We start from the raw sequence: 25,771 nt of genomic DNA, 5'->3' as shown, positions 1-25,771 counted from the left end.
GACCTAGGATTTAAAAAAAAAAATAAAATAAAGAAGCCAGGCTCGCTCTGAATACTGGAAAGCTTTTATAAGCAAATGTGGCCAATGAAAAGTTTGTATTTCTGTGTTTAGGTACTAGAGCTTTCAACTTTGGAAATATTTGTCAAAAGGTCACCATGGCAAGCGTAGGTAATAGATCTACCTCTTCTCCAGTGTTGGAAGGCTTGATTTTAAGTTGGCCCATAGTATAAAATATAAAAGCCTTGACGCACAGTTAGCCAAGAAACAACTTTCAATTATATCCAATGACATCTAGTCATCTAAACCTGCAGGGCTGATTATATCTCATTCCAATCTCATTTGTGGTCACAAGAACAACCCATTTCTTGACTTAACAAATTGATACATTACAGATTATATATAGATAGTCAGATCAACATTTTAAAATAAGCCTTGGAATGTATTCTACTGAAATGCTTGTTCTTGGCTAAAAATTATTGTTATAATTAAGTTTTGTTTAAACATTTTAAACAGCTTGTTCTCTACAGCCTCCATGTATTCTCATACATTTCAGGCTGCTCAATCCTTTTCAGTGGGAATCTGTCAGGTGACTGTAGCCCCTCTCCAGCATACAAATCTAAGCAGACGAATTTCTAACCAAATAAAATAAATAGAAATCATAAATTTATGAGTGTTCTGGGAAGAGAAAAGAAGATGAGTAAGCAACCATGCATTGGAATCAGATCTGTGTCTCTACTTTATACTGCCCTCTGATTAGAGCATAACACTGGAAAAAAATTCCCTTCCACTATTAACACATGTATAAAATTTATTAACACATTTTTGTTTAAAAAAAACAAACTTAGATCTGTATCTATGCATACATTTCAAATACTCTCAATCTTTAAGATTCTCTGACTACTAAATAGATAGAATTAAACAGGTACTCCGAGGAGATAAAAAATTATTGTACTGTCCCTGCCCCTGAAAGTGACTCCTTGTCTGCAGTCGGAGGAGAGGGGACGTGGCCTGCTCATGGCTTTAAGTATCAGCCAGCCCCCTGATAATGTTTCTTTCACTGCAGCACAAGATAAGTGGGCGTGGCAGGGGTGTGGCCTTCCACCTTGTCCCTCAGGTTCTAGTAACAGCCAGCTCCCTGATCATGTCTCCATCATTGCAGGATGTCTAGCAGGGTGCAGGCCACGCCCCCTCACCTGGGATTACAGACAGTGTGCAGCTCCATGCTCTTAGTGTAAACCAGTCTCCTGATATTAGGTTCTCTGCAGAGAACAGGAGGTGTGGCCAAGCCCCCTCTTTTCAGACTGGCCACACCTCCTGGGAGCTTCACACTGTTGTGTGAGGTATTGTCCCAGATGGGAAGGGGGAGCAGTGAGGAGCTGCTCCTTTCACACCGAATTACAAGTGTTATAAAGATAATACAACTGCACTGGGTATATCATCTTTATAGTTTATGAGGGCAGGGACAGTAAAAAAAATATTTTATCTCCCCAGAGTATCCCTTTAACACCTTCACAACATCCGCCGTACAAGTATGGTGCAAGTCGGAAGTGGGTGTATGGAGAGGGCTCACGCGGTGTGCCTCCCCCATAACGGTCAGATCATGGCTGTGTGTTACAGCCAGCACTTGTCTCTAACAACTGCGGTTTGAGCGGAGCTCCGCTTGCGATTGTTAACCTGTTAAATGTCGTTGTCACACTCTGAAAGCGGCATTTAACACGCACCAGTATGGGGGCGCATCATACCATGCGCCCATCGGCATGCACGTGACATGATCGCGAGTAGCTGATGGATTGCTGTGACGGCCGGGGGTCTGCTAAAGAAACCAGTGCCTGTCATTACCTGCCTGTGGCCTGGCTTCAAAGGAAACCGTGATTTTTACTATATGCAGTGATGCTGCTACATTGCTGCACAAGAGGACAGATGATCGCAGCTTCAAGTCATCCAGGAGGACTAACAAAAACAGTGGAAAAGGAAAAAAAGTGTTTTAAAAAATATGAAGAAAATAAAAAAAAAAAAAATTAAAAAGTTCAAATTACCCCACTTTTGCCCCATTAAAAGATATAAAAAAAATATATATATACATGTGGTATCGCCAAGTTCAGAAACGTCTGATCTATCAAAATGTAAAAATAACTAACCGGATTGGTAAACACAGTCAATTTAAAAAAGAAAAAAATCAAGAATGCCAAAATTATGTTTTTTTGGTTGTTGCAATTCTCCAAAAAATGCTGTAACAAGATATCAAAAACGATAACATTTTGGGACACGTGACCATAAAAACGTTATCTCGGCCTGCAAAGAACAAGCAATCACAAAGCTCAATCGACCGAAAAATAAAAACGCTACTGATCTCGGAAAATGGCGACACAGCCGCACCAAAATTTTTTCTACAAACTTCTCATCTTTTTCATGACTAAAATAATAAAAACACTGAACATATTTGGTATCCCTGTAATCGTACTATGAGCAGAATCAGATTGCAAGGTCATTTTTACCACAAAATGTACACCATAAAAACAATTTCCAAAACAATGTCAGAATTGAGTTTTTTTTTCACAATTTATCACCACTTGGAATTGTTTTCCCATTTTCCAATACACTATGCGGTAAAATAAATGGGGTCATTCAAAAGTGCAACTCGTCCTGCAAAAACAAGCCATCATATGTCTATGTGGACAGAAAAATAAAAGAGTTATGGCTGTGGGAAGGAGAGGAAAAATTAAAACACAAAAACGGAAATTTGCCTGTCGTGAATGGGTTGAAGAGTTGCTGTGGCGCGCAAACTTCCACATTAGTAGGTTAGCGGAGCTAATGGTTTTTCATCTACATGTGCCTATTCATAGGAACCTGTGTCCTGGCAGGCACCGGTTGTCAGGATGCCATCAGCGCCGATTTCCTTTAAAGACTTTATCAAGTTTAATCAAGACATTTACACGTGTCCGAATGTACGCTGCAATCTACTGTACAACAGAAGTAAACAGTTTTCATCCACACATTGAAAAAAAATTGCACATGCAGTGGAATTTTAAATCCATATCATGTTCATTTTTGATGCAGAAATTTTAAGGATTTTCACTGCAAATGTAAAATACCATCTCTTTCAGAAGACCACACCTATCCAGAGCTGATTGCTTGAGACAGATGTTCAGTTCGACAATATATTATTCATACTAACCATCAACTTTGAGAAGTCCACCCTGTAGAAGACTATTTTTACATGCAATTTTGGGTGATCATCTCAAAGATGTTCTACTGTACCTCATCATTATCCCAGCCAAGAAAAAGTAATGTATAAATATGTCTGAATATCATACCTTGTTATCTTCCCAGTAAAGAGCTAAACACTCATCCCCTGGTCTCCAGCTGAAGATGGGGTAGACGTTATCCAGAATTCGCTCTTGTTTTATCGGTCCAGATCTCTTTTTAGAGTTATTTGTATATAACATCATCTTATTTCTATCCTCTTGTGTCGAATTCAGGCTTGATCCTATTGGTTTTATGGGACCCATTCTTCGTCCCTTCTGCTCAAGTTCTCCATTTGGTAAATCATTAGCACCTTCTTTTATTAATGTTGCATGGTAGTTTGAGGAGTCCATATTGGCACCAATAGATTTCTCATTTGGTAAATTAGTGTATGGTTCACTGTTACTTGTCCGTGGTCTCCTGTCAATATAGAATTCTGAATTGTGTCTTTGGTCTTCTCTTCTACCACGTTTTTGCTGGACAACCTCTGTATTATTATTCTGAACGCTGGTGTCCTCTCTTGTATCAAGGAGGTTAGGACCTTTTATGGTCCTACATTGCATAGTATTATCTCTTTTTTTAAATGCACCATCATTTTGGTAACTAGAGGAAGAATGTGAAAAATCTTTTAATCGATCATTCCTTTGATATCCTCTTTCGCACTTACTCCTGTCTTCTAACCATGGCTCGGAACTGTGTTTTTCTGGTCCTCGACTTCTTGGTGGCCCATTACCTTCAAATTGTCTAGAAGAAAGTACGTCTCTTTGAAAACGAGGGGGCTTTTCATTCCTTGGGCCTCTAGTATCATTTCTAGAAAACTGACGAGACTGGTTGTAATCCTTCACTCCATTTTGCTCTACATATTGAACTCTGTGTTGTCCTTGGCTTTGAGGTTGAGTTTGTAGCTTGTTGTCTGCAAGAAGTAAACTTGTGGTGAAATAAAAATTTTGAAATAGGTTTTCTCCTTAACACAAAATGGGAAACCGACAATGTAAGATTAATGTATACTTGTTACCAAATTAAAGGGATAAAGAAAAATCACCATAACTGCTAGATACAGCTAAAGGAAAAGCAAACTATCAGATGCAAAGGTCAACTGAACCTTAACTAAAGGACTGACAATGGAACCAATGCATCATGACGCTTACCTCAACGTAGGCAATCCCAAGAAACATTTGAAGGCATGAAGCACTGTTAGTTGACTAAGCAAAATGTAATTTGCTTACAAATCAGGCAGATGTATAATGTGCTTCTACTTCTTTATGATGTGGGGCATCAAAAGAGAGAAGATCTGGATAAACAGTTGTGGATGCTTCTTAGAAAAGGTCAATAAAAGTATTTAATATAATTATTATGGCTTACTCAGTAATGGTCCCACAAGGATTTTATCCTAAAGGATTCTTCGTAAATGAATAAAAAAAAAGTCTAGAAAGTGAAGACACCCAAATTATACAAATACGGATAGGACATACACACATTTACGGTACCTATCCAAAGGGCGTATTGTAAAATATAAGTAGAAATTATAACAAGAAGTGTATTAAATCAGCACTAATGTTTTTTTGTTTTTTTTTACCGCTGGATCTAATCTAAGTACCCTGCCCCTAGTAATGTACTTATCAGCAGTCATCTTCATCTTATCAATGCTTCACGTCTTTTGTAGATCGTGATCTGCTTGATCACTCCAGTGTTTGATGGGCGAACTCGAGGTAACTACTCAATGTAAGCCTATTGGAGCCAGAAGGAGGCCAGAATGAGGCTCTCAAAGACTCTTGTGATCATTACCGCTGACTCGGGGTCAGTCGGAAGTTGTGGTCACAAGATGGCGGAATGGGAGCAGTGCTGTGAACAGCTGAATACAGTGGCCGGTAAGTATAATACTAGCGGCAGGGAACTTACATTAGTGACACCACTCCAGGGCTGAAACTTTATAGAACTTTATTAATCTAAAACACACATATTTTAGCATTAAAGGCCAAAGATCATTAAAAAAATATTAAAAATCCATAACCAAGATGTTGGTCAGGACTGAATAGAAGTGTATTGCAAAACACCAACATTTGATAGTCAAAGATTATAATCCCTAGTGAGAAATAACAGGCATGAAGCTATGTACAAAAGTTACAATGAATCATCATCACCAAGGGAATATCACAACATCCCAATACTCAGACATGAAATGAGTACAAAAAAATACAAACTCAGTTGACAAATAATGTTCCAAGGGCAATACAGATGAACGACCCAACAGTACCCCAACACAAGGAGCACTGTCTACTCTTGAACACAATCTCGTTTCTGGAATGTACATATTTCCTATATGATGGCCAACATATGTATTTTCGATTAAGAAAGGTACTGATATGTTAAAGGGAATCTGCTACCAGGTTTTTGCCACCTAATCTGAGAACAGCATAATGTAGAGACATTGATTATGGTGATGTGTCACTTACTGGGCTGCTTGCTGTAAATTTGATAAAATCACTGTTTTATCAGCAGGAGATTATCAATAGTGAACTAGTAAACCAGGTAGTCAAATATATTCATGAGCTCTGTATAATCCCACCCCCAACATGGATTGATAGCCTTCAGTGTACACTATAAATGGGTAGGAAGCTGCCAATCAGTGGTGGGTGGGTTTATACAGAGCTCAGTATTCAGAGAACTGACAGATCTGCAGCAGATAAAACAGTGAATGTATCAAAATGACAGCAAACAGCTAAGTAAGTGACACATCCTTGAAATTAGGGTCTCTTCCCCTATATTATGCTGCTCTTAGATGAGGTAGCAAATACTTGATGGCAAATTCCCTTTAACCTTCTAATTTTGGAGAAGTACTGTATCAGACTCAATAATGGTTATGCGTATGGTTAGGGAATATTGATTTATACAGCACAATTTGTGGAAGTGGTCTATTATATACAGTTCATGAAGATGACAAGATACAAAAAAAGTGCAATAAAATATATTTGTTGTTGTTTTTATGATAGAAAACACATATTAAAGTCAATTACAGCTTTCTGCGTTGGACACAGTGAATCTGAATCTTAACCAGACAGTCAGTACAAGGATATTTAACTGGACTCAGAGCTGCCAATGCCAGTCACACCTTCTAAGTGTTTCTGCTAATTTTCTCTGAGTACTGGTAGTTTATTTCTTTCCCTGCCTGCCAATTGAACTGTCTGATTTATTTATTTAAGGATTTACATAAAGGTTTTGAAAGAATGAGTCAACAAATGCCATCTATAACAATTGTCCTTATTATGTGCATTTAAAAGAAGCATATACAGTAACACCCAGATATTTAGCAACAGAAATGTTTAGTATACCTACACGGTAGCTAGAAGCGGTTTAATGCAACAAAGCCATTTTACAATTTTTTTTTCTATTCACACTTGGATTTGTGCAATATTTCTTTCACCATTCCTTAACCCGCTTACAAGGTTTTCTCACTTAAACGGCCTCCTTCAGCTTTGCCTATCATGGCATAAAGATTTCACTGGAGGTTTCTTTGCTATAAGCCACAGAATTTTTGGAGGATCCATGAGGTATTGATAATCCATATTATCAACAAAAGAATATAATCCAGTAAATCATGTTTCTATCATGCATTGGCTATACTTACTGGATAGCATACTGTAGAATTCTGCACTGTTTTCGCCATAGCAAGGTATGAATAAAGATCCAGAGGACATACACCCTTGTATTCACTCTGTAGCAGCACCCGGAAATCATTGTTTTTTTCAGTATTGGTTTGAAGCCATAGCACATATTCAATTTTGCTCCTTCATTTTGTTTTCTCCTTTCAAAGAGCCTCATCTATTTTCCATTGTCATAGGCATAGTAGGGCTTGATTTCTGCGAGAGGAGTACTAGTTTTGAAAAACACCATTCATTTTACCATGTAATGTACTGAAAAACTGTGAAAAAAAATCCCATGTGCTGTTGTAGCACCCTGAGGACTCGGCTGCTACAGGGGTATTACACCTCAAGCCAGAGGTGTGGTATTCCACTCCCGGGTAAGGATGGAGTGTGGAACTGAGCTAGTAGGCTGCATGCACTACATACATCCCATTTCCGGGGGACAGATCTACGGTACTCCCACCAGTTTATGTGCAGGTACGACAGCGTCTGTCCCTGGCTGGAGTGGGAGGGGGGTGGAACATCCCAGTAGTGTAGGGGCAGATAGGGGGAGTAGTCTGGGTAAAGATAGGAGCTCATTGGGTGCTGGTCACCTGAGCTCACACATAGAGGGAGTATATAAGGTGGGCACCATCTTAGGACAGGGTCAGAGTTTAGCCTGAGGAGCAGAGCAGAGGAGCTCAGCCAGGAGGGCTGACAGGGAGCTGTGGCTCCGACTGGGCCCAGCTCCAGAGCAGAGCCTGCAGAGAGAGAGAGAGGAGTGAGAAGGACCCAGAGAGGAAACAAGAAGGAACCCCAAGATCCCAGAATAAGGACAGAAGGGTGAAGGGTTGGCGGACAAGGGTACCGGATCCCAAGCTGGCGGAGGCCCAAAACGAACCTTAGCCAGGAACCGGAGGTCGTGGTCAGGATCTGCCACGACCCTCACCAAATCCACTAGAAAGGCACACCGAGTATAGGGTCAGGGAGCCCAGAGGAGGCTTGACCACCAAGAGACCCGAGGGAGCCGGCCAAAAGTGGATCCCTGGTGGGAACGGCCAGAGGAAGGGAGAGTCAGAAAGGAGCTCAGGACCACGCTCCGGAATTGCCTGGGGGTTGGCCGAGTCCAGGACCTGGTGGACGCAGCACGGCTCGGGTGGTCACTCAAGGCCAGAGTGACCAAGAGAACACCAGTAAGTAAAAACCCTGAACTGCATCTCCTGACTCTGAATCTTCTTTCTGCATCATCACAACCCCCATCATCTACACCTGCTGCCCTGAGGCCATACCCCTCCCGTTGGGGGTTATACCATCACTGCTGCACATATACCACCGGCCTCAGTGGACTGCTCTGCAGTGGCGGCTTCAAAGCCGCACTCAACGGGTGGCGTAGTCGACAATCAAGTTAACATCTACTGCCATAGACTGCCACTTAGTTTGACACCCTGGGCACAGACCGGGTCACCGCCACAAGGACTACTACCCCCATCGAGATCCGGCTCCGGGTATCCCCTACAGCACTGGCCCAGGGGGCGCGTCACTGTGATATGGCAAAACAAACCTCTTCAATTCCACATTTGCTTTCAAGGGTTTTGTTTTTACAGTATTCATTTTGCAGTAAAAATGACCAGGCAATATGATTCACCAGATTAGTACAATTACGGCGATACTAAGCTTATAGTTTTTGGCTTGTTTGTTTCTTATTATAGTCGGGAAAATTACCACTATTTTTTCATCCATGTAATTACTTGTTAAAATGCCAGATTTTTGTCATGTACAAAAAAAAAAGAAAAAAAATCATGCCAATCAGAATCATTTCAGAACATTTTCCATCTTTAATGTTAACCATAGTATGTACAATTTATTTGAAAAACAAACTGACATCTTTTCAGACGGAAAAATGAAAATAAAGAACAAACAAATAGGCATTCCCTGCATGTGTCACAAGTGTATAACAGATGTGACAAATGCAACCGCGGCGACACTTTGATCGATGCCAAGCATGCCGCAAATACTCGAGCGTGCTCGCCAAAAAGGTTAACAATTCATACTCGCTCATCACTATTCCACACTACGTTCAACGCTTTAGAACTTTTTTGAACCCTTCTCCTGACTGATGGCTTTCATCAATGGGATCCTTTTGCTGTGTTGTAAGCTGTTTACGAACCAATGAAAATCCTACTAGAATAGCTAAACTTTATATGGGATAAATCAGAATCACTGTAAATGATGGCAGCTGTTCACTGGCTACTATTAATACAAGTTTAAATATGATTGGCTAATTCTAAGAACAGCCACACCCCAATTATAAGAGAACTAGATGGTGGCCCGATTCTAACGCATCGGGTATTCTAGAATATGTATGCGGCCGACCGGGCGCAATCAGAAGAGCGGTGTTTAAATTTGGCGGCAATATCGCTGATTGCGCCCGGTCGGCGACCACGACCAATCAGCAAAGAGGTGTTTAAATTTGGCACCAGACCAATCAGCAGAACGGTGTTTAAATTTGGTGCCAATAATGCAGATTGGTCTGGCCGGCGACTGCGACCAATCAGCAAAGCGGTGTTTAAATTTGGCGCCAAAATCGCTGACTGGTCGCAGCCGGCGACCGCGACCAATCAGCAAAGCAGTGTTTAAATTTGGTGCCAGTAATGCTGATTGGTCGCGGCCGGCGACCGCGACCAATCAGCAGAGCGGTGTTTAAATTAGGCTAGCGCCGGTCATCTCCCGGCTGCATCGCCGCTGACCTCCGTGCAGCAGATGAGCCGCTGACGGCCGCCATCTTTTTCTGAAATCCCGCGTCGCTGATTGGCCACGGCTGGACCAATCAGCGACGCAGGATTTCCTGGACAGAAGGACAGACAGACGGGATAAGACGATTATATATATTAGATGTTCACATTTATGCAATCACATTATGTAAAGGGGTTTTCCCATGAACAAAAGTTCATTTTAAAAATAGGCTGTGTCTGATCATACCACATCTCCTGGGCAGGAGAAGAAGCAAAAGACCATACAGACATTACAGCAGGGGATCACAGAGGATTCATTGTGTGAGGTAAAACATTTCATTCCCTGTTTTTAAACAATGTTTTACCTCACAAAATGAATTCTCTGCGATCCCCTGCTGTAATGTCTTTATACTCTCTCTCTTCCCCCCCTGCCCAGGAGATGTGGTATGTTCCGTACACGGTCAGACACAGACAATTTTTAAAATGAACTTTTGTTAGTGGGAAAACCCCTTTAAGTTTTGTTATTTTTATTTTTCCCTTCAAAATGATTTCAGTTTGCTTCGCAATGGACCAATACAGATTATGGGTGCACTGAAGGTGGAAAAAGTTTTTAAATTATTATTCTTGGCAGTATTTTTTTTTTTTCGTTTTAACAGGGTTTTGTTAATATTCACTATATGTGAGGGCTTATTTGTTTTAGATAACCTCTTTATAAATAACAATTTGGGGTACATTTTGATTGCTTTTTATTGCATTTTTGGACGGAGATGCAGCAAATAAAAAAGCAATTCTGAAGTTTTAATTTTTTTTGATTTTACAGTGTCCCACCCAAAAAAAATGTATTAAATAATTTTATAGTTTACTAAATTTGACTTTTGCATCCATAAGAATACAGAACACATTTTTTTTTAATTTTTTTGTGTCTTAATTTTTAAATGGGGTAAAAAAGAGATTTTTTGAATGTTTATGTTTTTTTTCAGCTATTTACCGTAATATTTGCATACCTCTCCCAACAATGGACGCACGGGCACATCCAGGGTCAGGTCGCCATGTATTATGAAGTCCTCATATGGCTTTATTGATGGAAAAACAGTTATGGCTCTAGGAAGAATGTGAGGAAAAAATACAAGCACAAAAATGGAATGATTGGCCAGATATGAAGGACCTAAAAAAAAAAAAAAAATTAGATTTTAAAGGGGTTGTCCGTTCCAAATGGATGTCTGCAGTCACTCTGCAGACGTATGAATCGGCCCAGCGAATGCACTGTGCGCTGGGAGGACTTGTCAGTTTCTGAGCCAGGACCGAAGAGTATGTATGTGTTATAGATACTCCAGGCCAGAGGCCTGTCCAGTGGGCACAGGTATTATGTAGTCTCAGCTCCTGAACCTGCTCCAAACACCCATGCCCTATGTGTTACGTAGACGTACGACACGTGACAGGAAGAGAGTAAAATATAAGAAATTTGATGGAAATTGACTACTGCAAGTCTGAGCAGTTTGTGCAAACAAATTTGTATGTGTATGCAAGAACCAGCAAAGAGCCAGCAATGATACATTAGTTGCTACAAATCACATTCAACAGCTGCTGGAGGAACGCTTGCAGGCTGACAGCTCTTCCTCCCAACACACATAGGGTATGTGCACACGATCGGGAGCTGCTGCGGGTTTGATGCTGCGTGCTTATGCAACGTCAAACCCGCAGCCGCCAGATGTTACAGCATAGTGGATGGGATTTGTAGAAATCTCATGTCCACTCTGCGTGCATCTGTGCCTGCGGATCACCCGTGGTAACTGACATGTTGTGCAGTCTTTCAAGAAAGCAGCATGTCAATTTCTCTTGTGGAGTCGCTAGTCTCCGCAAGAGAAATCTGATCAGTATAATGTATTGAATGCAGTGAATCCACATGGTTCAATGAACACAAGCGGATTTCACCTGTGTTCAATAGAACGCAGAGCTTTGGAACGCTGCTTGTCCGGATCGTGTGCACATACCCATATATATATATCAACCATATCACGCAATGTAAGACTATGTGGTCCCAAACGCAACCAGCTGCGATATGTGTAGCGACACCATTATATCGCAGCTGGCATTAATCTTTTCAGCTTTTTATTTTTTGCTACAGCACTGTGGGATTGGACCAGACAGACAAGTCCTTGTCCCACACACATATCAATAAGCCTTGGCTAGGTCTTTGGTTGGTACTGATGAATGCATACCAGAAATAGCTCCATAAAACCTGCCATTTTGGAGATGCTCTGATGTAGTCTAGCCATCAGTGTTGCCCAGGTCTACGATTAGATCCTTACACTTGCCCATTTTTCCTAACTTCTATCAGCGCAGCATAAAAACCTTTCCTGGTAACTATAGTTTATGGTCTTTACACTTTAGGTTCAACAGAACAAAAAAATGAAACACTGGTATAAAAAGTCATTATAGGCCATTACCAGCTTTCAGGTGAATTTCTGGTACAGATTGTTCATCTATTCTTACGTTCCCGGAAACAAATCACTTAAGTTGTCTATATCAGAACACAGGACAATTTTCTCTGAAAGGGCCATTAATGCTGGGAATAAACTACTATTTGAGGATGTCATATGTGTGCAGTTCGGCACTATGACATTGTCTTTAGTTCTTTGCAGCTTAATGTTTGTTCAGTCTATTTCTGGAAACGGGGAAGTTGCAATGATTGTAGACCAGTACAGAAAGTCTGCTACACTAAAACAAATACAGCTATTCCTACAATGCCAATAATCTACGTTAGCCTGAACTAAACACAGAAATGACTGGTTAGCATAGCCATTATACAGACCAAGTACACTACATCCCTCAACAATATTCCCTAGCGGTAGCATGAGCCGCATAGGTTGTGCACTGCACAGTACATGGTGTATTTGGTTTACCGGTTTGCTTTTTGTGTGGTTAAAAACTTTGTGTGTTACTGATATTTGTGTTGGTGTTCCATTTTTTTTGCGAATAACTCTAGAATGGTAGGCTGTAGAGAGCTGAAACCTGATTTTTGACTCCTGGGTCAGATGTGCACTGCAGACACTCCAAGAAACAGTTCAGACCAGAAAAGTTTGATGCAACTTGCACATTCAGTTTTATTGGCTACTCACAGCAATTTCCCAGGAGCACAGGGAGCCAGGAGCTTCTGGACTCTCTGGCCTTTTACACCATACCAGTGCATTATAGGTGATTAGCTTTCACAAATACCTGGAGTGGCCAAATGCAGCAGGGATAATACACAGATTCCAGCTATCAAACTGCCTGGTTGGTTTATTTACACCAGGGATGTCAAACTTAAAACACAGAGGGCCAAAATGAAAAACTTAGACAAAGCCGCGGGCCAACCAGTATACTGAACCCTACACAGTCCTGCATACAAAATAATGGGACCCACATAGTCCTCTATACAAAATAATGGGCCCCACATAGTCCTCTATATAGAATAATGGGCCCCACATAGTCCTCTATATAGAATAATGGACCCCACATAGTCCTCCATACAGAATAATGGGCCCCACATAGTCCTCCATACAGAATAATGGGCCCTACATAGTCCTCCATACAGAATAATGGGCCCCACATAGTCCTCCATACAGAATAATGGCCCCACATAGTCCTCCATACAGAATAATGTCCCCACAATAGTCCTCCATACAGAATAATGTCCCCACAATAGTCCTCCATACAGAATAATAGCCCCACAATAGTCCTCCATACAGAATAATGTCCCCACATAGTCTTCCATACAGAATAATGTCCCCACAATAGTCCTCCATACAGAATAATGTCCCCACAATAGTCCTCCATACAGAATAATAGCCCCACAATAGTCCTCCATACAGAATAATGTCCCCATACAGTCCTCCATACAGAATAATGTCCCCACATAGTCCTCCATACAGAATAATGTCCCCACAATAGTCCTCCATACAGAATAATGTCCCCACAATAGTCCTCCATACAGAATAATGGGCCCCACATAGCCCTCCATACAGTATAATGGGCCCCACATAGTCCTCCATACAGTATAATGGGCCCCACATAGTCCTCCATACAGTATAATGGGCCCCACATAGTCCTCCATACAGTATAATGGGCCCCACATAGTCCTCCATACAGTATAATGGGCCCCACATAGTCCTCCATACAGTATGATGGGCCCCACATAGTCCTCCATACAGTATAATGGGCCCCACATAGTCCTCCATACAGAATAATGGGCCCCACATAGTCCTCCATACAGAATAATGGGCCCCACACAGTCCTCTATACAGAATAATGGACCCAACATAGTCCTCCATACAGAATAATGGGTCATTCCACATCAAGTGGACCAGTTTTAAAAATTGTCCCCACTCGACCTTCTCCGATTTTGTTGAAAATTTATAAGGATGTACATGTATGTTTGAAAAGAGGTTCTGTAAATTTTTAGGGCCAGATCTCAAATACTTTGGGCACTGTTGAACTTTCACTGGAGGTTCCACCAAGCCTGCGGCTTCAGCTAAGAGGATTTTGCAAACTTTGGCACATAGCCATTAGAGTTCTATATTGGCTATGATGCTGAAATTTTGCATACTAGCTCAACTTTTGCTGCTAAACACGATAAAATTATTATCGGCTATGACAAAACAATATTTCGGCCGCAATTTTGTGTCAAAGTAGCTTGTAAAACGCGTTGCATAAAATTTATGCCAAACTTTGCCCATATATAACTAAAGACTAAAAACCAATAGTAACTGGTGCTTTGCCCTGTACACCAAACATCTACATGACTTTGCATTGCTGCAATATCACGGTCAAACCATATGTATTTGTGGAAATATTCACACCCACATATGATGAAAAACTTAAAAAAAAAGAATTTTAACTATTTTTAGGTCAAATTTCTCAAAAAGGGTACCCCTAAAATATATTAATTCTGATATCAATAGAAAGAGCACATTTTTCTCTACAATGATCATTGTTTCCTTTTTTGGAGTCTCTCAGTTTAAGAAAAGAAAAACGCCACTGAACCTGGTGTTATTTATGCGCGTAATGCATTGATTTTGTGTTTGATTTTCAGATTCTTATCACATGTTACAGAGTTGTATTGTTGCTAGCAATGTCTATTATAGTCAAAAACCTATAAACCTCTTTATTTATGAAAAGTTATTGACTATTGTTACATTTTAATGCATATATTATTTATTTTTTAGCGATGGAGAATGAAATTGATGAAGAATCAGCCCAGTGCTCTATCGGCCTTGCGAACAATTCGAAGTGCCACCTTAAGACATTCACCCATAGCAGGGATGAGTTGAAATTGTTTACAAGCTTTGGATTGGATGAACAGAAATTGCTGCGTCGACGAGTGGGACTAAATTTTGACGAACATTCACAAATCTGTTTACACCATGAAGCTTCATTCTTGACCAAATATGAGCATTTGCAAAAATCGTGTTGCAATCCTTTTGGGAAGAAAGGTCATAACACCAAAAAGAATTTGCGAGCTATCAATTTGTTAGCAGCTAACCAGTTGAACGAATTTACAAAGAATGATGTGAAGCCTGGCCAGAAGATGTGTGCATCATGTCGAAAATAATTTGCGAACAGGAAAAAATCAGCTGATCCAGTTTCCTCTGAATCAGATCCAGATGGAATGGAATGTTCTCCTGAAAGTCTAAATTCAAGCTTCACATCCATTGGCATCTCTCCTCTGAAATATCCACGGGTAAGCCAGCGGGATTCACTTGGATATGCAAGGAGAAAGATAAGCCAGGTACAAAATGCATTTTCTAGCAAGATTGCTTCAATTGGAGGGCTTGAGCCGAAAGACATTGAGCAAACAAAAACAGCACAGTGCAAAATGTGTCTGGATTACAATCACCTTTTGGCAGATTTGAAGCAAAAGCTGCAGGTGTCCAGTCGGGCAGAAAAGGTCCAAATCTTGACATTGGCACCTAAAAGTTGGTCCATTAAGGCTATATCAGACGAATTCGGTGTCTCTGAACGAATGGTCAAACAAGCTCGAAAGCTTAAATGTGAACATGAGATCTTAGCCTTACCTAGAATCAAGTGTGGCAAGAAAGTTTCTGAGGAAGTGAAGAAAAAGGTGCAGGCATTTTTTGAGATGATGAATTCAGTCGAATGTGCCCTGGTAAAAAAGACTATGTATCAGTGCGAATAGCAGGAGAAAAAAAGCAGATGCAAAAGCGACTATTACTGAGCAATATGAGGGAAATGTTTGTTGCCTATCGGGATCGGAATGGCCCTGAAATTGGATTTTCCAAGTTTTGTGAGCTTCGGCCAATGTGGTGCGTAACCGTTGGATCTACTGGAACACATTCCGTTTGTGTATGTACCATTCATCAAAATGTCAAACTAATGCTTGCAGCATGCCCAATCAATGATGACTACAAAGAGCTCATATGCAAAATGGTCTGTGGAATTGAATCCAAGGACTGTATGCTTGGCCGTTGTGATAAATGTCCGGGTCCTGAAGTTTTAAAAGAATTTCTAGTCAATGTGTTTGTCAACAGTGACCCTGAAGATATTATTGAGTTCAAACAATGGATTCACACTGATCGAGACACGCTTGATACCAAACAACTGACTATTGAAGAATTGGTTTTGAAAATTTCTAAACTTTGTAGCCATCACTACATCGCCAAGCATCAAAGTAGCTATTTGAAATCGCTGAAGGAAAATCTAAGACCTGGAGAGCTTGGGATCCTTATGGACTTTGCTGAAAATTACTCATTTATTGTTCAAGATGCCATTCAAGGTTTCCACTGGGAAAATAGTCAAGCTACAGTACACCCATTTGTAATTTACTTCAAGGAGTTAAATGGTGAAGCTGCGCAGAACATCAGCTTGTGCATAATCAGTGATTGCTCACGACATGACACAGTTGCAGTCCACACTTTCTTAACAGTAATTTTGGAGTATCTCAAGACTCTCATCTATGGGATTCGTCATATCCACTACTTCAGCGATGGATCTGCAGCCCAGTACAAAAATTTCAAAAATTTTCTCAACTTGTGCCACCACAATTCTGATTTCATTATCAGCGCTGAATGGAATTTTTTTGGTACCAGTCATGGAAAGTCGCCCTGTGATGGGACTGGAGGGACAGCAAAGAGGTTGGCAGCTCATGCCAGTCTTCAACGCCCAACTGAAAACCAAATACTGACCCCGGTGGATTTATTCAACTTTTGCAACGAGCAACTGCATGGAATCAAATTTTTTTTTTGTTCCAAAAGAAAAAATTGACGAAATACGGGTAGTTCAAGAGGAAAGGTTCAAAGATAGACATACAATTGCTGGAACAAGAGAAAATCACCAGTTTGTGCCAATTGATGACAAAAAGATTCGCATTTCAAGGGTGTCAAATGACCCATCATCTTTCATTGCCCATGTAGATAGATCTGTCAGATCAGAAATGCCTTTTGTGCCAATTGCAAACCTCCAGCCAGGGCAATACATTGCCTGCATTTACGATAGGAACTGGTGGATTGGAAATATTTCTGAAATTTCAGTCGACGACCATGATGCATTAATAAATTTTATGCATCCTCATGGACCAGCTAGCTTCTTTCACTGGCCTGTGAGAAATGATACATGCTGGATTCCCGAGCAGTCAATCATTGCAATAATTCCAGCACCAGCTGCAACAGCAATGGGCCGACAATACAGCTTCTCTGAACCGATTATGTTGCAAATTCAGCAACAATTCCAGACCACTTAGACTGAACATTATGGCTTGGGAACAAACAAAAGATACCCAATATTAGGCTTGGGATCCTAGGCAAAGACACCCACCCTCAGGCTTCAGAACCTGCGATAAAGAGACCGCCCGCGGCTGGCCTTGCACGGCTATCGGCCATGGCTCCTAGGCGATGGGGCTGCCAATTCTCGAAAGACAGCATTATTACAATTCTTAATAGGATTATAATACCAATTCTTAGGGAATTGGTTGTGGTATAACCACCATGGACCAACGCAAGGGTTTGAATAGTGCAGTTACCATTCATTGCTTATTAATAAATAACACCATGTTCAGTGGCATTTTTCTTTTCTTAAACTGAGAGATTCAAAAAAAAAAAACAATGATCCGTGTAGAGAAAAATGTGCTCTTTCTAAGATATCAGAATTAATATATTTTAGGGGTACCCTTTTTGAGAAATTTGACCTAAAAAAAACGAATTTTACCTATTTTTAAGTTTTTCATCATATGTGGGTGTGAATATTTCCACAAATACATATGGTTTGACCGTGATATTGCAGCAATGCAAAGTCAAGTCATGTAGATGTTTGGTGTACAGGGCAAAGCACCAGTTACAATTGGTTTTTGGTCTTGAGTTATATATGGGCAAAGTTTGGCATAAATTTTATGCAACGCGTTTTACAAGCTACTTTGACACAAAATTGCGGCCGAAATATTGTTTTGTCATAGCCGGTAATAATTTTATCGTGTTTAGCAGCAAAAGTTGAGCTAGTATGCCAAATTTCAGCATCATAGCCAGTATAGAACTCTAATGGCTATGTGCCAAAGTTTGCAAAATCCTCATAGCTGAAGCCGCAGGCTTGGTGGAACCTCCAGTGAAAGGTCAACAGTGCCCAAAGTATTTGAGATCTGGCCCTAAAAATTTACAGAACCTCTTTTCAAACATACATGTACATCCTTATAAATTTTCAACAAAAACGGAGAAGGTCGAGTGGGGACCACTGGTCCACTTGACATGGAATGACTCTAATGGGCCCCACATAGTCCTCCATACAGAATAAGGGCCTCACATAGTCCTCTATACAGAATAATGGGCCCAACATAGTCCTCCATACAGAATAATGGGCCTCACATAGTCCTTTATACAGAATAATGGACCCAACATAGTCCTCCATACAGAATAATGGGCCCCACATAGTCCTCCATACAGAATAATGGGCCTCACATAGTCCTCTATACAGAATAATGGGCCCAACATAGTCCTCCATACAGAATAATGGGCCCCACATAGTCCTCCATACAGAATAAGGGCCTCACATAGTCCTCTATACAGAATAATGGGCCCAACATAGTCCTCCATACAGAATAATGGCCCCACATAGTCCTGCATACAGTACAATAGCCCCACATAGTCCTGCATACAGTACAATGGGCCCACATAGTCCTCCAAACAGTATAATGGCCCCACATAGTCCTCCATACAGAATAGTGGCCCCACATAGTCCTGCATACAGTACAATGGCCCCACATAGTCCTGCATACAGTACAATGGGCCCACATAGTCCTGCATACAGTATAATGGCCTCACATAGTCCTCCATACAGAATAATGGCCCCACATAATCCTCCATACAGAATAATAGCCCCACATAGTCCTGCATACATAATAGTGGGCCCCACATAGTCCTGCATACAGAATAATGGGCCCCAAATAGTCCTGCATACATAATAATGGGCCCCACATAGTCCTCCATACAGAATAATGGGCCCCACATAGTCCTACACACAGAATAATGGGCCCCACATAGTCCTGCATAAAGTAGAATGGGCCCAACATAGTCCTCCAAACAGTATATTGGCCCCACATAGGGGTGGGGGTTCTGGTGTTGGGGGTCAAATATAATCACCCTTCAGGCCAGATTTGGGCCATGGGACGGAGTTTGACAAGTGTGATTTACACAGTATAAGACAGGAATCTTGGGAAATGTACACCAAACAATTTTCCCTGGTCCTATTACAATATGTGTATTTATTTACATATATGGGTGATATGTAGGGGGGTTAATAAATGAAGAATGTAATAATGTTCATGTGTATTATTACTTCTTCACTACTTCTAGTGTGTAGTTATGGTACCAGAGCCAGTAACAGTGCGCTTTACTCCCAGTCAATGGGACCTGATGCTGTAAGCACAAAGGCACCTCTACATCCTCTGTATTAGTGCCATTAACCTGGATGACCAGTCGTGATAAGCAGTCTCCAGTAAATATGGGGCTGCTGGGCCATCAATTATCTTTGATTTCTGACCAGTTACCAGCTCTGCCCAGCCCACATTTTAACTTACAATTGTGGCTGTGCAAGGCTGGTCAGTAGTGGAAGCAAATGTTAACCCTGGGCCTCGTGGTTGATCAATATTGGATGTTGACAGGGCTATACACTATTTGGCAACTCCTTTTGAATGTTCCCAATACAGACATACCACGCAGACTGGTTTCTCTCCTCTGCTCTAAGTGCTGTCCCCACCTCCACTGATCTCATGACATTTTTATGTCACACAAGTGCTGCTGCCTATCAGCGGTCGCTCTTGGTCTACAGCCTTCACTAGCCTGTTGGAGTGCCACTAGTGACTTATATCATCTATCCACAGAATAGGTGAAACAATTCTGATTGCTGGCAGGCTGTCACAGACCACTATCATCAGACATTAATCACTTGTTAATATGCCAGCAAAAACTACAAATTTGTTCATATAGTCAGTGGTCTGGAACACCACATAGTTGTAAACTGCTGAGAAGACTATGTTTGGGAAAGTAGTGAGAAAAAAGCCAGGTATACCATAGACACTAGGGGTTATTACAATGCACAATGAGGCCATACATTTTTCATCAGAGTGGGCCTGGTGCAGAGATTCAGTTGTCTAAAATTAAGAATCAGAAATCCTCATCTAAAAATGAAGATAGGCACAACAGAAAGTCAGTGGAGTCCATATTTAGAATTAGTGGAAAAAGGGGCACACTTCTTTCCCTTTGTATTAGCGATTGGTGGTGCTTTCAGGGTTCAGACCTCCACTGCACAACATTTTCAACTAGTCTCTATAACTCAAAATATATATATTTTTTAAAGTCCTCTAAAAATATGGTTCCTATGCACAGTATTTCCTCCTCATCCTGAGTTTTGACATTTCTCTCCCAATGTCTAAGTCATCACAGACCTCATGCAATATAGATATGATTTGTTGGATTGGCCTCAGCATATTTAACCCAAAGTGTGAATTCCTGTGATACTTTGTGTATTGACCGTGGCAGAACTAAATCTCTCCTTAATTTTAGATTGTGGTTGATCACTCGGTTATCGACTTCATTTTAGCATATATATGTGATAACCCTCTCCAGATATACACACACTCATATTATATTAATAATATATATATACACACATATATATATATATATATATACATACATACATATACACAGTGCATTGTGAAAGTATTTGGCCCCCTTGAACTTTTCTACCTTTTGCCACATTTCTGGCTTCAAACATAAAGACATAAAATTCTAATTTTTGGGGGAAGAATCAACAACAAGTGGGACACAATCGTGAAGTGGAACAAAATTTATTGGATACTTTAAACTTTTTTAACAAATTAAAAACTGAAAAGTGGGGCGTGCAATATTATTCGTCCCCCTTGAGTTAATACTTTATAGCGCCACCTTTTGCTGCGATTACAGCTGCAAGTCGCTTGGCGTATGTCTCTATCAGTTTTGCACATCGAGAGGCTGAAATTCTTGCCCATTCTTGATTGCAAAACCGCTCGAGCTCAGTGAGGTTGGATGGAGAGCGTTTGTGAACAGCAGCTTTCAGCTCTTTCCACAGATTCTCGATTGGATTCAGGTCTGGACTTTGACTTGGCCATTGTAACACCTGGATACATTTATTTTTGAACCATTCCATTGTAGATTTTGCTTTATGTTTGGGATCATTGTCTTGAAAGAAGATAAATTTCCGTCCCAGTCTCAGGTCTTTTGCAGACTTCAACAGGTTTTCTTCCAGAATGGTCCTGTATTTGGCTCTGTCCAACTTCTCATCAATTTTAACCATCTTCCCTGTCCCTGCTGAAGAAAAGCAGGCCAAAATCATGATGCTGACACCACCATGTTTGACAGTGGGGATGGTGTTTTGAGGGTGATGAGCTGTGTTGCTTTTACGCCAAACATATCGTTTTGCATTGTGGCCAAAAAGTTCGATTTTGGTTTCATCTGACCAGAGTACTTTATTCCACATGTTTGGTGTGTCTCCCAGGTGGCTTGTGACAAACTTCAAACGAGACTTTTTATGGATATCTTTGAGAAATGGCTTTCTTCTTGCCACTCTTCCTTAAAGGCCAGATTTGTGCAGTGTACGACTGATTGTTGTCCTATGGACAGACTCTCCCACCTCAGCTGTAGATCTCTGCAGTTCATCCAGAGTGATCATGGGCCTTTTGGCTGCATCTCTGATCAGTCTTCTCCTCGTTTGAGATGAAAGTTTAGAGGGAAGGCCGGGTCTTGGTAGATTTGCAGTGGTCTGATACTCCTTCCATTTCAATATGATCGCTTGCACAGTGCTCCTTGAGATGTTTAAAACTTGGGAAATCTTTTTGTATCCAAATCTGGCTTGGCTTTAAACTTCGCCACAACAGTATCTCGGACCTGCCTGGTGTGTTCCTTGGTCTTCATGATGCTCTCTGCACTTGAAACAGAACCCTGAGACTATCACAGAGCAGGTGCATTTATACGGAGATTTGATTACACACAGGTGGATTCTATTTATCATTACCAGTCATTTAGGACAACATTGGATCATTCAGAGATCCTCACTCAACTTCTGGAGTGAGTTTGCTGCACTGAAAGAAAAGGGGCCGAATAATATTGCACGCCCCACTTTTCAGTTTTTAATTTGTTAAAAAAGTTTACAATATCCAATAAATTTCATTCCACTTCACGATTGTGTCCCACTTGTTGTTGATTCTTCCCCCAAAAATTAGAATTTTATATCTTTATGTTTGAAGCCAGAAATGTGGCAAAAGGTAGAAAAGTTCAAGGGGGCCAAATACTTTCACAATGCCATATATATCTATAATATAACCGGGGATGCGTCCCTCTGTCGGAAGCCTAGATAGACTGCCACATGCGTGACGCGCAGTCTGGCTCCAGACAGAAGCAGGCATCCAGCCGTTACAGGTAAGAGGAGATGTATGGCGACGCAGATCGCGGTATGCGTAGGCACTGAACGCATACCGCGATCTACGGCGCCATACTTGCATACTTACCTGACCTGGAGGAGCGTTGCCACGGCGCCTCTCTTCGCCGGAGACCGGGGCAGGAGTGAGGCATCGGATCGGCGCGTGCGCATAGCGCTATCCGGCGCCATTTTACTGAAGACACATTTACAGTGTGTCTTCAGCAAAATGGCGCCGGACAGCGCGGTGCTCCGGTGCCGCACTCCTCCCCCGGCCTCCGGCAGAACAGGACGCAGCAGTGCTGGAGTACAGAGAAGAAAGGCGAGTATAACTATTTATTTTTTTTTGTATGTGTGTACAGTGTGAAAGGGATGAGGGGTACCATGCATACCAGGATTGGGGGGGGGTGTGGGGGGGTAGCACACATACCAGGATTGTTGGGTGAGGGGACCATGCATATATCAGGATTGTGGGGTGAGGGGACCATGCATACCAGGATTGGGGGGTGAGGGGTACAACACATACCAGGATTGGGAGGTCAGGGATACCACACATACCAGGATTGTGGGGTGAGGGGACCATGCATACCAGGATTGGGGGCTGAGGGGTACCACGCATACCAGGATTGGGGGTTGAGGGGGACCACGCATACAAGGATTGGGGGGTATGGGGACCATGCATACAAGGCTTGGGGGGTGAGGGGTACCACACATACCAGGATTGGGGGGTGAGGGGACCATGCATACCAGGATTGGGGATGAGGGGTAACATGCATACCAAGATTGGGGGGTGAGGGGTACCACACATACCAGGATTGGGGGGTGAGGGGTACCACACATACCAGGATTGGGGGGTGAGGGGACCATGCATACCAGGATTGGGGGGTGAGGGGTATCATGCATACCAGGATTGGGGATGAGGGAGCCATGCATACCAGGATTGGGGATGAGGGGTGCCATGCATATCAGGATTTTGGATGAGGGAGCCATGCATACCAGGATTGGGGAAGAGGGGTGCCATGCATACCAGGATTGGGGAAGAGGGGTGCCATGCATACCAGGATTGGGGATGAGGGGAGCCATGCATACCAGAATTGGGGATGAGGGGCGCCATGCATACCGGGATTGGGGATGAGGGGCGCCATGCATACCGGGATTGGGGATGAGGGATGTCATGCATACCGGGATTGGGGTTGAGGGGTGCCATGCATGCCGGGATTGGGGATGAGGGGCCATGCATACCAGGATTCGGATGAGGGGCCATGCATACCAGGATTCAGATGAGGAGCCATGCAAACCAGGATGGGGATGAGGAATGGGGCACCATGCATACCAGGATGAGGGATACCATACATACCAGGATAGGGATGAGGGATGGGGTACCATGCATACTAGGATAGGGATGAGGGGTGCCATGCATACCAGGATGGGGGTGAGGGGTGCCACGCATACCAGGATTGGGGATGAGGGGTGCCATGCATACCAGGATTGGGGGGTGAGAGGTGCCATGAATACCAGGATTGGGGGTGAGGGGTGCCATGCATACTAGGATTGGGGCTGAGGGGTGCCATGCATACCAGGATAGGGATGAGGGGTGCCATGCATACTAGGATTGGGGCTGAGGGGTGCCATGCATATCAGGATAGGGATGAGGGGTGCCATGCATACCAGGATGGGGATGAGGGGTGCAAAGCATACCAGGATGGGGATGAGGGGTGCCATGCGTACCAGGATAAGATGGTGGGGACAGGATGGGGGCAGCACACACCAGCATGGGAGACCATATACCAATAAAAATGCTCGCCACCTGGGCATAGAACGGGTTCAATAGCTTTATATATATACACATATATATATATATATATATATATATATTATATATTATATACACACATATACAGCACAGACCAAAAGTTTGGACACACCTTCTCATTTAAAGATTTTTCTGTATTTTCATGACTTTGAAAATTGTACATTCACACTGAAGGCATCAAAACTATGAATTAACACATGTGGAATTATATACAGAACAAAACAGAGTGAAACAACTGAAAATATGTCTTATATTCTAGGTTCTTCAAAGTAGCCACCTTTTGCTTTGATAACTGCTTTTCACACTCTTGGCATTCTCTTGATGAGCTTCAAGAGGTAGTCACCGGAAATGGTTTTCACTTCACAGGTGTGCCCTGTCAAGTTTAATAAGTGGGATTTCTTGCCTTATAAATGGGGTTAGGACCATCATTTGTGTTATGCAGAAGTCAGGTGGATACAGAGCTGATAGTCCTACTGAATAGACTGTTAGAATTTGTATTATGGCAAGAAAAAAGCAGCTAAGTAAAGAAAAACGAGTGGCCATCATTACTTTAAGAAATGAAGGTCAGTCAGTCCAAAAAATTGGGAAAACTTTGAAAGTGTCCCCAAGTGCAGTTGCAAAAACCATCAAGCGCTACAAAGAAACTGGCTCACATGAGGACCGCCCCAGGAAAGGAAGACCAAGAGTCACCTTTGCTTCTGAGGATAAGTTTATCCGAGTCACCAGCCTCAGAAATCGCAGGTTAACAGCAGCTCAGATTAGAGACCAGGTCAATGCCACACAGAATTCTAGCAGCAGACACATCTCTACAACAACTGTTAAGAGGAGACTTTGTGCAGCAGGCCTTCATGGTAAAATAGCTGCTAGGAAACCACTGATAAGGACAGTCAACAAGCAGAAGAGACTTGTTTGGGCTAAAGAACACAAGGAATGGACATCAGACCAGTGGAAATCTGTGCTTTGGTCTGATGAGTCCAAATTTGAGATCTTTGATTCCAACCACCGTGTCTTTGTGCGACGCAGAAAAGGTGGACGGATGGACTCTACATGCCTGGTTCCCACCGTGAAGCATGGAGGAGGAGGTGTGATGGTGTGGGGGTGCTTTGCTGGTGACGCTGTTGGGGATTTATTCAAAATTGAAGGCATACTGAACCAGCATGGCTACCACAGCATCTTGCAGCGGAATGCTATTCCATCCGGTTTGCGTTTAGTTGGACCATCATTTATTTTTCAACAGGACAATGACCCCAAACACACCTCCAGGCTGTGTAAGGGCTATTTGACCAAGAAAGAGAGTGATAGGGTGCTACGCCAGATGACCTGGCCTCCACAGTCACCAGACCTGAACCCAATCGAGATGGTTTGGGGTGAGCTGGACCGCAGAGTGAAGGCAAAAGGGCCAACAAGTGCTAAGCATCTCTGAGAACTCC

The 25,771-nt window shown here is 42.2% G+C and overlaps 1 protein-coding gene across 1 annotated transcript in view; it reads right to left on the bottom strand.

Moving 5' to 3' along the window:
- The window catches only part of TDRD3 (tudor domain containing 3), a 407,068-nt gene that overhangs the window by 85,229 nt on the left and 296,068 nt on the right, over positions 1 to 25,771 (bottom strand). Inside the window, exon 11 of the mRNA XM_073663947.1 lies at positions 3,315 to 4,156. Within this exon, the coding sequence (XP_073520048.1) occupies positions 3,315 to 4,156 (842 nt within the window). The remainder of the gene's footprint in view (positions 1 to 3,314; positions 4,157 to 25,771) is intronic.

Source organism: Phyllobates terribilis, unplaced genomic scaffold (assembly GCF_046119375.1).
Source record: "Phyllobates terribilis strain yellow unplaced genomic scaffold, ASM4611937v1 Scaffold_2__4_contigs__length_985480577, whole genome shotgun sequence".
In the NCBI taxonomy this organism is placed as follows: domain Eukaryota; kingdom Metazoa; phylum Chordata; class Amphibia; order Anura; family Dendrobatidae; genus Phyllobates; species Phyllobates terribilis.
This window is presented reverse-complemented; position numbering and strand designations above follow the sequence as displayed.